Source organism: Microtus ochrogaster, linkage group LG10 (assembly GCF_000317375.1).
Source record: "Microtus ochrogaster isolate Prairie Vole_2 linkage group LG10, MicOch1.0, whole genome shotgun sequence".
NCBI lineage: Eukaryota > Metazoa > Chordata > Mammalia > Rodentia > Cricetidae > Microtus > Microtus ochrogaster.
The window spans coordinates 2,673,477-2,689,727 of NC_022035.1; the positions used below are offsets into that span (position 1 = coordinate 2,673,477).

Below are 16,251 nucleotides of genomic sequence, written 5' to 3' on the forward strand. Positions count from 1 at the left end.
TCCATGCCTCTACCACCCTGGGGTTGCAGGCACATGCATAGATAGCTACACGCCCCTACCACCCTGGGGTTGCAGGCACATGCATGGCTCCATGCGCCTTTTCACACGTGTGCTGGGACGTGCATTCAGACTGTTATCCTCGAACACTCTTACCCACTGAGCCGTATCTTCAGTTCCCAGATGCACACATTTGAAAACGGAGTATAAATGAAACTGAGCAATGAATATGTAGAGAGTGAGGGCATCTCCAGTCTTCGCACTTTCCCATAATTCACACAATCTGCCACGTGGTGAGTGTTCAAGAGCGCATGGTGGAATTCTGTGCCTAGTCCTTGGGTTGGACCTTCAATAAGAGCCCTAATTCTCTGCACATATGGCCACACTTGTTTCATGGAAAACAAGTCCAGTGCTTCTCTATGTTTCCTTGCTCTTCTGGATTCCTGCTGAACTTCTCAGTGGCTAACAGCTGGGGAGATGCTAGATGCAGCATCCGTGCTCAGCGGGGTGTTACGGTAAAGGCAGCTCAACAGGAGCACAGGCTGAGCAACCCTGGACACGACAGCAGACTGAACCTCGATTTCCTCTGTCCCGGATGTGGAAAGTGTTTGAAAGATGGAGTCTAACTAACCAGGTGACATGGATGCCACACAATTTGTCCTCTGCGCGCTGGGGTAGACCATGTCAGCTTACTGCACTCCACATGTCTCTGAAACACTAGGGTTATTTCACTTATGAACAGTACCAACATGCATTACATACGCTGTCAGGATCAACTCACAATCAATATGAATACGTTCCACATGCCGCAAAGGCAAAGGATTTGTGGTCATGATATTTCCATCACCCCTGACGGCAAGTTGGGGAACAAAGGGGAAGTACTCAAACCCACAGAAGGATTTGTTTGATGGCCACTAACCTGTTTGAACCATGGTGACTTCATGGAGTTCTGCAAGTAGCCATATTCCAGCTCCTTAATACCAAAGCTTGAGAATTTGATGCTGCCATGGGTGAAATCATGTTTGGCTTGGTGATGGCGACAGAGAACAATTTCTTTTTCAACAGAAGTGGACTTTTGTGCTGACATTTTTGAGTTACAGCAGGATACCGTGACAGACATTGCAGCCAGCCCTAAGGAACGATCTCTAGAAAGCCGAGGCCACAGATGACCAGGAGCAGAGAATCCCTGGCTTCTGCAGGGATATGTGGCAACCACAGATCTGGAGGCAGCAGACTTGCAACCACTCTTAGGCTCGGAATGTGAACAACCAAAGATCTATTTCTATACAGAAGAAACATAGCTGTTCTATGTGGTCGGTCAGATCTGGGTGAATCCCACAAGCTAAAATCCTGAGCAATTGGATTCAGTAACAACAACACACACGTAAAAGCATTGTGTGCACATGCTCTAGCATCTGACAGATATGATCTAAGCACAGGGACCCTTTCCAATGTGACAGTCAGCCTCGGCACGGACACAGCTCTGCCTCCTACACTCCGTTTCCTGCTTCACCAACTGGAATTTATGTCTCTAGAGTGTCATCAACCTCACCTGATAAAACGAAAGCTTGAATAAGACAAGTACGTGCCCATGTACCTGGAGTCAGGTGATCTCCTTCTTAAGCCCTACTTGGTAAAAGGGTATGAGAAGACTTCCAGACCCAGGCCTTCTCAAGTCAGCTAGCCCCTCTCCTGATAATAGAATCTGGCTTTTCTACCCATCCAGGACAGCTGAGTTTTTGACGATGCCTTTCTAAAGCAGTAGGAGGCAAGTCTGTAGATACAGAACACATCCCTGCTCCATGAAACGGGGGGCAGAATTCCTTCAAAAAGCCCCAATCAATGCAGGTAGGAGCCCCATCAGAACTCTCAAGAACTAAGAAGGCATCACAGAGTCAGCACACCGAATGTGTGAACGGCTAACGCACATGAAAGACTGCCTGCCTCCTTAAAACTATCTCAGTAGAGCCTATATACATGGGTCTGACCTAGGTCCTCTGCACATTATGGTTATGTAGCTTGGTGCTCTTGTGGGACTCCTAACAGAAGAGGTGAGGGATGTCTCTGACTCTTTTGCCTGCTCTTGGGATCCTTTTCCTCCTACTGGGCTGCCTCATCCAGTCTTGATATGGTATGCAATTGGTATGCCATGTTTGGTTGGTAACCCTGGGAAGTCTGCTCTTTACTGAAAGGAAACAAAGGAAGAGTGGATCTGGAAGAAAGAGAAACCGGGGGCAAAGGACTGGAAGGAGAAGAGGAGTGGAAACTGTGGTCTGGGATGTAATATATGAGAGAAGAATAGACAGACAGACAGGTGGATAGATATTTTTTTGAAGATCTCAGTAATCCACCATTATCCGGGTATGTGCCCAAGCCTAGACCCAGAAGTCAACCTTGAGTTCTACTCAGCTCTGACTATCTTCTGACCCCTAAGCTGCCAAATCTTGTAAGGCTGTCTCTTTTTTCCTCCTCTTGAATCCAGTTACTTATCCCATCACACTTACTATCAACTTGGCCAGAGCTTTATCAATCCCATATTAGAAAGTGGTCAACTAGTGGCCATCTCTTTGGTCATGTTTTTTCTCCATTTGAGTCCCATGAGCAAGCAGCACGATCCTTCTGAAACATAAATCTAGCTATGCTTGCCTCACCGAGATTCTACTTGGTATGAGTGGGAGCCTGAGGCTGCTTGCTACCCATGTTCTGGAAGGTATTTCTCAAGATGCAGCACCTTCCTACTGAAGTTCTGGAACTGACACGATCCTCGACTTTTACCAGAGGCCAGAGCCATTGGAAGCTACCTAGATGAAGAGGAAACTAAAATCATAATGCCTTTATATGAAACATGCACCCAACCATAAAAGTAGGGTATTAGTTACTTTTCTCATTGTTGTTGACTAAATACAAATTCTTTTGTTGTTGTTGTTGTTGCTGCTGCTGTTATTTTTGCTTTTTGAGACAGGGTTTCTCTGTGTAGCCCTGGCTGTCCTAAACTCATCCTATAGAACAGGCTGGCCTCCAATTAAGAGAGCTGCTTGCCTCTGCCTCCCAAGTGCCTTGACTAAAGATATGTGCCAATACCACCAGGCTTCCAAGATGTTTCTTAACAGTATCAGTTAATAATAAAATCTGCTTATAAATTAGCATACATATAATTAAAGTTTTGGTTTAAGAGATGAAAGTAAAGGAATATGAAGAGATTAATGAAAATACACATATTTGCCTTTAATACTAGCATTTATGAGGCACAGGTAGATGGTTCTCTGTGAGCTCAGGGCCAGTCTGGTATATATAGCAAGCTCTAAGTTCCACTAAGGCTACCCTGTCTCAAAAAATACATAAAAATACATACATAAAATTATTCATGAAGTGGAGATGAAAGAATTGAGCATAAATAAACAGCGATCGTGCCTGCATTAGTTCAAAGGGAGTAAGTTATGTGGCCCCCAGGTCATCTGAAACCCTTCCCCAGAAATGAGAAACAGGAATGCAGAAAGTAGGCTTTGTGTCCCTGCTGTTCAATCCTGCATTTGTGAAATCCATAAACAATGTAGAGACAAGAACATACAAGCTTTGTCACCACGGTCAGCCACCACCTCCGTGAATCTGACGCACAGATCAGCAGATTGAAACTGTAGAGTAAGATGTTCCAGCCATGCGGTGGTTTATACAGAACACACATTTGCTTAAATAGTGCACAGTATTTATTAAACCAAGAGGGAAGGCTGGGACCTATAGAGTGTGCACAACCGACCCCTCCACATACAAGCTGGGACCTATAGAGTGTGCACAACCGACCGCTCCGCATACAAGCTGGGATCTATAGAGTGTGCACAACCGACCGCTCCGCATACAAGCTGGGACCTATAGAGTGTGCACAACCGACTGCTCCACATACAAGCTGGGCTGAGACCTATAGAGTGTGCACAACTGACCATTCCACATACAAACTGGGACCTATAGAGTGTGCACAAGCGACCGCTCCGCATACAAGCTGGGACCTATAGAGTGTGCACAACTCACCGCTCTACACACAATCAATCGTGGCTCCAACCTGTGCTGGCCTGCACCAGCTGATACCCTTCCTAGGAACATCAGCATTGTCACTATAAAGAGAAACCACAAGGCCGTCCTCTGCGTTCCTACAGCAGCTTCTCTTCCTCATGAAGAGATGGACAAGATGATGTGTGGTGACAACTTTCAAACAGCCAAGCATCTCTGTGCGCGTACAACACTGATGCCAGCCAGGGAGCAGGGCCTGCTTTCTGAGGTCTGCCTTACAGCGGGGAGAGGTGGGTATACCTGACAAAGCAGAAACCTGAAACACAGGAGGACCAAGCTCACTGTCCTGGCTAGGGTTTCTGTTGTTGCAAAGAAACACCAAGCCGGGAGGGAAAGGGCTCATTTGGGGGAGGGAAAGGGCTCATTTGGCTTTCACTTCCACATTTTAGCTCATCACTGAAGAAAGTCAAGACAGGAACTCAAACAGGACAGGAACCTGGACACAGGAGCTGATGCAGAGGCCATGGAGGAATACTGCTTACTGGCTTGCTCGCCATGGCTTGCTCAGCCTGCTTTCTTATAACACCCAGGACCACCAGCCCAGGGATTGCACCACCTGTAACAGGTTGGGCCCTCCCCACCAATCAATCACTAATTTAAAAATGCCTTACTGACCTTATCTTTTGGAAGCATTCCATCCCCTCAGATGACTATAGCTTGCATCAAGCTGGCATAAAACTAATGAGCATACTCACTTTCATATTTTAGAAGCTATGTGTAGCCAGTAACGAGCCCACGAAGAAAACAAGAGGCCTGAAGTACGGGCTCGGGCCACAACCTGCCTAGAGTCAGGAGTCCAGAGACAGTAAATAAAACACGTGAAATGTGGGGAGAGTGACCCAAAGTGACCTCAAATCCAGCACAAATGAAATCTTCTCTCAATTCATTCACTCGCTCTTTCTCCCGGGTCTGAAGTTGGGTTTAAAGCAAAGTCCTTGTCAATATCCTTAGGTGCTAATAGCCACTTTAAATCAGTAAAAGTCTAAGGCATCCACTCTGACTCCAAAGTCCAAATCATCCCGTGTGTGACACTGTGGGATACTCCCGTTAACTGTCAGGGATCAGAGTCAAGTTTAAGCAAAGGACTTACAAGCTTCAGCTGAAAACAGAACACACAATCCTGAATCACCTAATCCTGGCGTCACGCTCCCCACCTCTTGAGGAAGGCCAAGAAGCTGCCATGAATAGCTGACTGTTGACTGGCTACAGTATAATTGGTACTTGCTTAAAGGGGACAATGCAATCATCCTTACAATTGCCGAGGTCCCACTAAAACCAAAAGCTAGACTGTGCTCCACAGAGTCACTTTGAGGCATCTGTCTCAATAGCATTACTGTAATTACTCCTCGCCAGAGGAACACCGCCTCCTACCGTGTCCAATGTCCTGTGTAAGCACAGCAACAAACACTGCCGCCTGTTCCACTCCCCACCTAAGTTAACTGAACTGTATGTCCCTATAGAACCGGAAAAAACATTCACAGACATTAACGTGTTTAACAAGGGAAATACGAAACCAGGGGTAAGGTATCTTGTCCTTGGTTTTTGCTTCTTTGGAAGGAGGGGGTGGGTGGGGACGTAACTGATAAAGGGTCTCACTCTGTAGTCCAGCCTCGCCTTGAACCTGAGGCAAGCAGCCTTTCTGTCTCAGCTTCCCGAGTACTGAGATTTCAGATAAGGTGCACCAGGCCGGATGCAAGGTATCTTGGAAGTTTGGTAGGGATAATAAGAGCAATCTTAAAAGCCTGACAAATTCTGTGTCTGTACCAATATAATCAAAAGTCTAAGAGAGGGCCAAGGGAGATGGCCCAGTCAATAAAGTGCATCTAAGTTCAACCTCTAGAAACCTTCATAAAAGAATTAGTAAAACAAAGTTCAGGGCGGCACACTAGTGTAATTGACACCACGTTAGAGGAACCACTTACCCTAACACCTGCCACAACGTGAACAAAGACCTAATCTATCAAAGACCTGGTCCATCGTTCCAGGATCTAGGAAAGTCCCTAAAAGTACTAACCTTGTGTTTTGGCGTCTATAGCTCTGCTTCTTGCCAACTGAAGGGTATCAACCAGAGTTTGGTTTTGGTACAGAGAAAACAAAGAACTGCAAGGATCTAAGCTGCGTGATTTGTTTAAGTTTCCCGTGTAATCGATGGCCAGCAATAAAGACTTTCTATTCGGCCGGGTGGTGGTGGGACAGAAGTAGATGGATCTCTGTGAGTTCAAGGTCAGCCTGGTCTATAAGAGCTGCTTCCAGGATAGGCTCCAAAGCTACAGAGAAACCCTGTCTCAAAAAACCAAACAAAGACTTCCTATTCAGCTTTCAAAGTGTCTGAGTATATTGTCTTAGGAGACAGCTTTTGTAACCTCAGTATTTGGGAGGCGGAGTGAGGTGGATTCCTGAGCTTGCTGGTCAGCCATCCTAGCCGACTTCAATTTCCAGCTAAGGAAGGCCATGTCTCAAAATAACAAGTGGATTCTGCATGGGAAATAATAGCCAAGGGTGTCCTGGCCACACACACACACACACTGAAAAAGTTCAAAAAGGAAGCCCCTTAGGACACCAACGAGCTACACACGCCAGTCTGCCTAAGCGTGGATGCCACAACATGTTTATAAAGAAGAAGCACCGCTGGGGGTTTGGCTGTTTCCATCCCTACCACTCCATCCCAGCTCTGCCTTCATCCCCTGCATCTGGAAATGTCTACAGCAAGGAAAAGAACCAGATGAGCTGAGATACTAACACAGAAGTGAAGAACAAGGAACTGAAGGTGATTTCTAGGGCAGCTCTCCCCCAGGCTCAGAGAGAAAGAACCTGGAAGACTAACACCTACCGTGGGATTTTAAGTAATAGATTTTGGAAGAGAAATGTGATCAATGAAGAAACAAGATGAGTTAATAAAAAATCCAAAAGAAATTAATTCCTTAAGGAGATTTGTATACCAATAGATATTGACCCTCCATAGACTAAACATTAATGTGGAAATTTAAAAAAAAAAGACACTTAAATAGAAAAATCAAGACATAATCACAATTTATTTTTTTTTATTTTTTATTTTTTTTTTTTTTTGGTTTTTCGAGACAGGGTTTCTCTGTGGCTTTGGAGCCTGTCCTGGAACTCGCTCTTGTAGACCAGGCTGGCCTCGAACTCACAGAGATCCACCTGCCTCTGCCTCCTGAGTGCTGGGATTAAAGGCGTGCGCCACCACCGCCCGGCTCATAATCACAATTTTATTTTTTAATTCATTTTTGGTTAGTCTAGAAGAGATGGGATTCATTATAGCATTATCACAGAATAAGAACAGTCTAATTGTATTTTAAAATACTGTTAGGCTGATCTCATCAGTGGTCCACTGATCCAATCACAACAGAGGTGAAGAAGAAACAGGGAAGGAACTAAATTAGCTTAGGAGAGGAACTGGGAAGGCAATAAATTCCTTCTCACAGCAGGTATAGCCTACCATGGCCACCCAAGGCAGCAATCTCCAAATCTGTAGGCACCCTTTCTAAAACTGCCCGGATGATCCTACCATGGCCACCCAAGGCAGCAATCTCCAAATCTGTAGGCACCCTTTCTAAAACTGCCCGGATGATTTCAATATGCACCAATTGGAGACTTGGAGGCTTAATCTACTTAAGACCTCATAGGGAACAACTCTCCAGTCGGAGGCAGCCGGCTGCATCTGCTAGCTTTCTCAGGAAAACACAGTACTGGTGCATAGTAGGACATCCGGGCACAAATCCCAGTGCAACTGATTCTGCTCTTAAAGAACAACAAATGCTCTTAGGCACTGAGACATCTTTCCAGCCCTGTGATTTTGCCTTCTTTGACCTCGTAACCTTTAGGAGATCATTTCACACTCTCAAACAGGAAGAGGTCCATGTAATCCTACATTTTCAACCTACTGAAAAAGAAATACTTCTAATTTCTAGTAATTTCTAGTCTTACAAACCTGTGGTGAATCGGGCTCCGGGACAAAAACAAGAAATTATACTGAATTATTTTTTTCTTTTCACTTTTCCACTTTTTAAGAATAAGACTTCAGGAGCAGGAGAGATTGCTCAACAATTCCATAGGGCGCAGGTTTGGTTCCTAGCACCAACAAGGCAACTGACTCCCAACCATTTGTAACTCATCCCAGGGAATCCAAGGCTGTTTTCTGGCTCCACTGAACAACGCACACAGTTGCACAGACGTTCAGTCAAGACGCCCATAAACATAAATTACAATCGTTAAAAAAGGAGATATTGGCAGAACGAAAATACAAGTAAGACCTTTAAAATAAGACCTTCTGATATATTATCAGGAACTGTAAGAAATACCAATTCAGGGTAAAAATATCTGGCAACTAAAGAAAAGAGAATTCGACCCACCAGCAAAAACTGCGTGAACTCTGCATAGTTAAGGTGTCTTTGCCTTTCTTTTCCAAAATGCAGTTGCACAAATTCTGAATCCCAGTTAAACGGAATATGCTGGTGAATTGTAGTCTGTCCAAACACTTGCTTGACATCCTCTGAAAAAGAAAAAAAAAAAAAAAAAAAACCGGTGAAAACAAGGAAAGTTGGATTCTTTCTTAGATGAACTCAAATGAGCATTTCTACTCAAAAAGTAACTCAAATATGAATGCCTATACAAAATAAAAAAAAAAAAAAACTTAGCAGAAACAGAAGTCAGAAAACCCATGGGAAACCTTGAAATACTAAAGTTAATAATCTTACCAAATGGGAAGAAAAAGCTATGTGAAAAGCTAAATTTTTATCTCATGTGTTCTGCTTCAACACAGAGTGGCTGTTTATAGTGGATTGGATGGGACCTGATCGTTAGCAGCTGTGGTGGCTTGAATGAGAAGTGTCCCTTGTAGGCCCACATGTTTAAACACCTGGTCCCCTACAGGAGATGCTGTGTGGGGAACTCAAGGAACTTTTAGGGTGAGGAGGCTTGCTGGAGAAAAGTGTCACTGGGGGCAGGCTGTGAGGGTTTATGTCTCCCCCCCCCCCTGCTTCCTGTGTGTGGATATAAATATGGTCAGCCGGCTTCCCGCTTCTGCCATCTGCAATCATGCCTTCCTTCCCCCCAGACTCTCTGTCTGGAATCATACGCCAAAGTAAGCTTTTCTCTGGAAGTTTCTTTTAGTCATGGTGTTTCGTCATAGCCACCAAAAAGTATCTAACACTGAAGCAGAAGAGCCAGATAGAAGACTCGATTAACGGTAACCACAACAAATAAAAAAGTCAGGGCCGGGCGATGGTGGCCCACGCCTTTAATCCCAGCACTCCGGAGGCAGAGGCAGGCGGATCTCTGTGAGTTCGAGACCAGCCTGGTCTACAGAACTAGTTCCAGGACAGGCTCCAAAGCCACAGAGAAACCCTGTCTCGAAAAACCAAAAAAAAAATAAAATAAAATAAAAAAGTCCGTTATCAAGATTTTGAAAGATTCAGACCCTAAAAAAAAAAAAAAGAACTGAAGCCAGTTGTAAATTCTTCAAGCTCACCTGGCAGTAAAAGACAAGAAGAAAAGCCCGCAAGCAGTCTCGAGTTTTTAACTCTAATGCCCCCCCACTCCTGCCCCGACAAGACAGGGTCCCTCTGTGCAGACCAGGCTGTCCCGGAACTCAGAGATCCGCCTGCCTCTGCCTCCTGAGTGCTGGGATTAAAAGTGTGCACCACCGCCGCCAAGCATAACTTTAAATTTAGCGGGGGTGGGTGGGTGCTGGAGAGAAGTTCAGGTAATTCCATTTCAAGTTGTGCTTCTCAGCGTATTGGCCTCCACTCACCTCTGCTCATCTTAGAAGAGGAGGAGACGGGAGAGTGGCTCACTTGTAGAGCACAGGCTGAGCTCTGGGGGAGGGGGCGGGAGGGTGCCTGTGTGTGTGTGCACGCACAGAGAGAGGTATAGGAAGACTGACACAAAATAAGAAAGTGCTTTTTCTAAACAAAGTATTATTCAATTACTAGTCTCCACCCATGATGATGATGAGAAAACACAGGAGGATACTGTCGGATTTTCTCCTTGTTTACACCTGATTTAATGTATGCGTCAAAGGTGCTCATTTTTGTAAGTAAACTAAGCCTGGTTCCTTCTATTCCCCCTTTCCAAAGGAAGTAAGAGAAAAAGACAAAGTTCTCGAACCTCTTAGGGTCCAGAATCCCTTGTGCTCATTTCTGCTGCTCTTCCCAAATTTCCTGCTTCCACCTCACTATGCCCACAAAATTTTCATTCCGTGTTTTTAACGGTTCCAGAAAATTTTACTTGTTATGAAAATAGCAAGGCCACCATCAGCATATGGTTGTATGTGTTTGCACAGTGGGGGTAATAAAAATCAAAATTATGCTGGGTAAATATTTTATAAATGGTGGCAAAAAACCTCAGGCTGACCATCGTGAGGACAATAAAATAAAAACTTTAAAGTACAACCTTCAAGTTTTCTTAGAGAGAGAGGGGGGTCTATAAGGGAAAAAACATAACCAATAATTAAGATTTAAAAGAAAAAATTGGTAAAGAGGAAGAAAAGTACCCAGAACATGTGTGCAGGTTCAATAAAATTATTAGCTGAGCGATTCCCTCTGTACTGGAAAGCCTCTGAGTTGAAATTCAAATGTCCAAGGCTCTAATGCTACTAAATAACACAGCCACCATTTCTTGGGTGCTCACCAAGTGACAGGATTATTCTAAGGGCCAGAGCCAGACTTCCTTCTGCAGCAAGGCATCCTAAAATAGCCTGCAGTTCCTGCCCAGTTGTGTGTGCGCACCTCAGCATGGAGCAGGCCCCAGGGAGAATCAAAGGCACCAGTCTGCTAATCGATACATTAGCAAATAAATGAGCAGACACCACCAAAACCACACAAGGATTTGTTTTCACACTTTAAATAAATTATACACTGCCATGAGTTCTCAAACGAGAACTCAGGTAGTGGAAGACTCCTTTCTGCCATGTAGTAGATGGAAATCATGTTCACGCACAAGTTACAGGACGGCTGTCAATAGCATCCTCTCTTGGCCTTCTTTCATGTCTCATGGAAAGTAAGAGAAGGCACTTAACAGATAGAATATATATATATATACATATATATATATGTATATATATATATATATATAGAGAGAGAGAGAGAGAGCGCCAAGGCACCCAGGAATTTTAGTGCCCACGTGGCCTGTGGAAGAAGGAAATCTAAAGAAAGTAAAAACACACGCTAAAGCTTTTGGCTCCTTTTGAAGGCCTAAAACCCCCTATATATACTTACATCTATACATATACATCTACACATATATAAGCGTAAATAAATTAATGACTAAGTTTAAAATAGGCTTCATTCTAACCGATAACTTTATTTTTTCCTATACTTAGCTGTCATCTACGCTACTTCCTTGAAGTCAAAACCATGAGCCAGCAGAGTGCTTTCCCGCAATCCCAGAGAGCCTGAACTTCTAATTCTGAAGCCAAGCCTTGCCCTTTAGAAATCAGGATATCACTGAGATATTGCTAAGCTCTAAGATCTATCAATCCCAGTTATTAAAATAAGATATCTGTGTGTTCTGTGTGCATGCATTAGTCCAGATTTACTACACATCTCTCGGTTCCAAACAGCTCTTAACCCCTTGACAGCACAGGCCCCATTGTTCACATCTGGTTCTCCTTTCTGGCTGGCACAGTAGTAGGCAGGGAACAACTTCTCTTTAAGTAGTTTTTCAATTGAAGTCAGCCAGCAAAAGTTCACAATAGTCAGCAGGTCAAAGACAGTAGGTGTCTGAAGCATTATGGTTTTCCTTACGGCAGAGTGGTTTCTGTAATTGGTGTGTGGCAGTCTATTGGCCGTGTTGCTCATCCTGAATCCCTCTTCCCAGTGCCTTCAGGTCTATAGAGGAGAAATGATCTCCGTTCACCAAAACCCCCCACGCGTTTTCTGGAATAAGGGTAAAGGACCTTTTTATGAAATGAGCTTAGTAAGTCATGGAAGAGATTCACTCATGATTGTTAGCTCTCCACTGAAACAGGCAACAAATATCAAAGAAAAGGCTGGGGTAGTTTCCAGATCACGCAGCACAACACAGTCATGTGTAGGGCCAGTCATGCATGGACCTTGGAGGACAGAGGGCCACATGGTCCTTGTGACTGTGAACTTTTTGGAAGCAGACAGCATGAACACTAGGTATGGATGTAGGAGGGTCTTCTGTCTATGTGTTACTTTTCATTGGTTAATAAAGAAACTGCCTTGGCCTTTTGATAGGACAGCAGCTTAGATAGGCAGAATAGACCTAACAGAATGCTGGGAGAAAGAAAGCAGAGTCAGACAGACGCCATGATTCCCCTTCTTGAGATGGACGCTGGCTAGACTTATGCTGGTAAGCCACGACCTCATGGAGGCATACAGATTATTAGATATGGGTTAGTCAAGATGTGAGAGTTAGCCAATAAGAGGCTAGAACTAATGGGCCAGGCAGTGCTTAAATGAATACTGTTTCCATGTAATTATTTTGGGTGTAAACTAGCCGGAGAGCTAGGCAGCGGGAAGCGGCTCACTGCTCCTTTTACTACACTAAGTAGCCTTCCAAACATGGCCCAGTTACCTGACTCTACATCATCGTCACATAGCAGCTGCTGGAAAACGGATGTCACGCAGAGCTAACTGCAACTCCGAACCAGCAGAGCATATAAGCACTGCACCCACTTCTGTGGGAGAATCGTGTACCATGGGAGGTGATGGGGTACCCCCAGGTCTGACCCCTCGGAATTCATCAGGATCAAGTCCAAGGGCATAAGCACTGTGTGGGGGTTTCCACAGCAAGGAAGCAGAATTTGAAGAAGGAAGGCACAGAAATGGGAGAGAAAAGCTTTTTGGCTTCCAATGCCAGCTCTGAAGACTACCATAAATTTATTCAGGGGTGCTCTCCTATGAGTTCTGAAGCAAGAAGCCAAGTTTGTTTCTTCTGAGAGGTTCAGACAAAGTATCTGAGCCCAAAGTCACCCTGAGAGGTAACAGATCCTGCCCCAGATCGTCAAGGCGTTTCCATAGCCTGCCCACAGCAAATCTGTTAGTTTTAAACTCCTAAGATTTGATGCTACACTTGCAGGAAAAAGGAAATAATGTTCTGTATGGAGGGCGGGAAGGCAGGAACGAGAGCCATGATGTGACACACAGCTCAGATCCTACAAAACTCCACTGTCACCCTCCTGACCAAGTGCACTCGCCAAGCAAGGAGACTGGTCACAGCCAGTGATGTGCAGAGCCCAGAAGGCCTTTCTGTTCACCTTCCCATCTAATGGACTCTTAGGAGACCTTCAAACATTCATTTCTGCCATCCGAAAAACACACAGCATTTTTCTCCAAAATTATTTTGGGGCCATAAATCTGAACATTTTGTTCCGCCTCAACAAATGGCTGGGTGTCATTCATTTTCTCAAAGTTGTGCCTTCAGGTTTACAAACAGAACCTGTAAGGGAAATACGATAGGTCCGTGGCATTTAGCCCTCACTCTGGAAAACACGAAAATGCTAATGATTCTCCTTAGGGGCACAGAGACCTTTCTCGTTTAACCATGAATTGTTTAAGAAGTCTCCAAGTCTGTGAGGCAATGAAGAGAGTATATCTGACAGCTAGGAAATGGGAAAGGAAGAAACAAAACAACATGGGTGGATACCCAGTTAAGCTCCACACTCTGGCTTCCCTAGGCGAATGGGCTTTACCATAAACGACTTCTGGAATTCAACTTAGGACTGTCCTATGACTAAGACCTCACCATTTCCAGACCTTTCCAGAATTTTCTAGAGCTAAGATAAAGGTGTTGTTTGTTTCTGTTTGGTTTTGATTTTTGAGATTTATTTACTTTTATTTCATGTTTATGGGTATAAGGGTGTTTTCCCTGCCATGTCTGTATAACATGTATGTGCAGTGCTCTCAGAAGCCAGAAGAGGACATTGGATCCTGTGGGACTGGAGGTGTACAGAAAGCTGTGAGCCACTATGTGGGTTCTGGGAATCGAACCCAGGACCTTTGGAAGAGCAGTAGCCAGTGCCCTTAAACTCCAAGCCATCTCTACAGCTGCTAACCTTAAGTCTTAGGGAAGAAGAAAAAGCCCAAAACTTTTCTGCCATTTTGTTGCTTACTTGGTTATAACTCAACAGCTGAGAGCTTTCTGGTATATTATTACCCCATTACTTACTTAAAAGGAGTGATAAGGAGTGGGAGGCTTCTCCTGGTATAAAAATGACCCTAAAATCAGATCCATCACCCTAAAATCAGTCGAGCAAAGAAGGCAAGCTGAACTGGCTGCAGAATGGGGGTACAGCACAGGACACAGGTGCTGGTGCTCCAACCATTGTGGGGTGATCCCAAGATAAGGAACTCCTCCTACTTCACAACTGTTGCTACTTCATAACTATAATTTTGCTACTACGGTGAATCATGATGTAAATATCCATGTTTTCAGATGGTCTCAGGCGACCTGTGAACGATCCCCAAAACAGTACTGACCCATGGGTTCTGAACCACTGGTTTAGATTAGACAGAGGCATGCTTTTCTAAGCTCAGCTACCCTACCTAAAAGTGAAAGCAAGTAGAACACTTACCTTTCAAAGCATAATCATTGCTATTTATGTCTGTGGCAAACATTTGGAAGGCCTATTGCTCGGACCAGATCAACAAGCAATGTGGTGTTATTTACCCAACAAGCTTAAGGTTCCTCTGAGTTTACTTATGGGAGTTTTCTCCACTCTTGACTTTCCAGCTTAAAGTTGACTACACTTTTTATATTGTAAAAACATAATGACAACGGACAGGGTGATGCTAGTCTCTAAGCCCAGCATTCAGAAGAATGAGGTCAGAGGATTACAAATTTAAACCCAGCTTGGGCTACATAGGTGAGATCTGGCCTTAAAAGTGGTGGGAACAATTACAAAGTAGCAATGCTTCTTTCCTGAAGATGAACGTGGGAACAATTACAAAGTAGCAATGTTTCTTTCCTGAAGATGAACGTGGGAACAATTACAAAGTAGCAATGCTTCTTTCCTGAAGATGAATGGTCACACACCCTTAAATGACATATACATTCCCTCCAAAACCCATCAGCCTTCTAGCAGAAACACGGTGGTCTATGACAGATGTAAGACTTCTAAAAGCTGCTTCACAATCAATTGCTCTTCACACACACACACACACACACACACACACACAGTCCCAAGCATGCTACTAAAAAGTCATTCATACTAGTAAGCCAGTATGGCCAGATCAGAGATCATCATACAAAACTCAATTGTATTTTTTACATATATGAAATAGCAGTCTAAAAACAAAATCAAGGAAACAATCCCATATGCAATGTCTTCAAAAAAAAAAACAACAAATTTAAATAAAAAGATAGAAAAAAATCTCTTTTCTAAACACCACAAACTGCTACTAATTAGAGGAGCTAATATTGTTGAAATTTCCACCAGGGTTGTGGCTTATCCTAGAATCTAGCACTCAGGAGCCCGAAGCAAACAGCATATAGAAATTCCCTCCTAAAATCCTAGCTGGCTTCTTGAGGAAACAGACAAGCTGATTCTCAAGTGCATATAAGAACTCAAGGGTTTCCAAAGAGCCCAGGAAAGACAAGATCAGAGTTGGTTTCCGTGAGTACAAAATTACTGCAAACCAAGACGGTGGTTACACCGTAGGAGAGACTAACAGAAAAACAAAATGAGGCAAGAACAAAGATCTAAAGTCAAGCGTGAGTGCTTGCCACCAGTCGATCCCAACAAAGATGACTGGCAATCCGACAAGAAAGATGAATCTTTACAAGGGACGGGCACAAGGGACTTTTACCGGCAAAAGAACCAACTCCAGCTCTGACCTCCTACTCGAGACAGATCAGAAACCTACATGTAAGAGCTAAAGCTATGAAGAAGCTAAGGTGTAAAGATAAGGGTATAAATAGTAAAGGCACGGTCCTGGTGGCTTTGGATTAGGAAACAGTTGACAATGGAGAAAATAGAAAAAGAAAAAAGAGAGAAAAAACTGGAGAAATTGAACATTATCCAAACTTTTGTATTCTCCTCCAAAATGCAAAAATAATTTCCAGACTAGGGGTGGTTTAGAAATCATGCCTGATAAGGAACTCTAGAATACAGAAAGGACTCTCCCAACTCAGAAATGGAGACAGGTCCACTTTATCTTTGGTGATTGCGTGTGTGTGTGTGTGTGTGTGTGTGTGTGTGTGTGTGTG

At 44.0% G+C, this 16,251-nt stretch overlaps 1 protein-coding gene across 2 annotated transcripts in view; it reads right to left on the reverse strand.

Annotated features, from left to right (window-relative positions):
• The window catches only part of Slc25a13 (solute carrier family 25 member 13), a 172,323-nt gene that overhangs the window by 75,910 nt on the left and 80,162 nt on the right, over window positions 1–16,251 (reverse strand). For both annotated transcript variants that reach the window (XM_005363702.2, XM_026787536.1), the window contains exon 5: window positions 8,430–8,569. In XM_005363702.2, coding sequence (XP_005363759.1) covers window positions 8,430–8,569 — 140 coding nt within the window. The remainder of the gene's footprint in view (window positions 1–8,429; window positions 8,570–16,251) is intronic.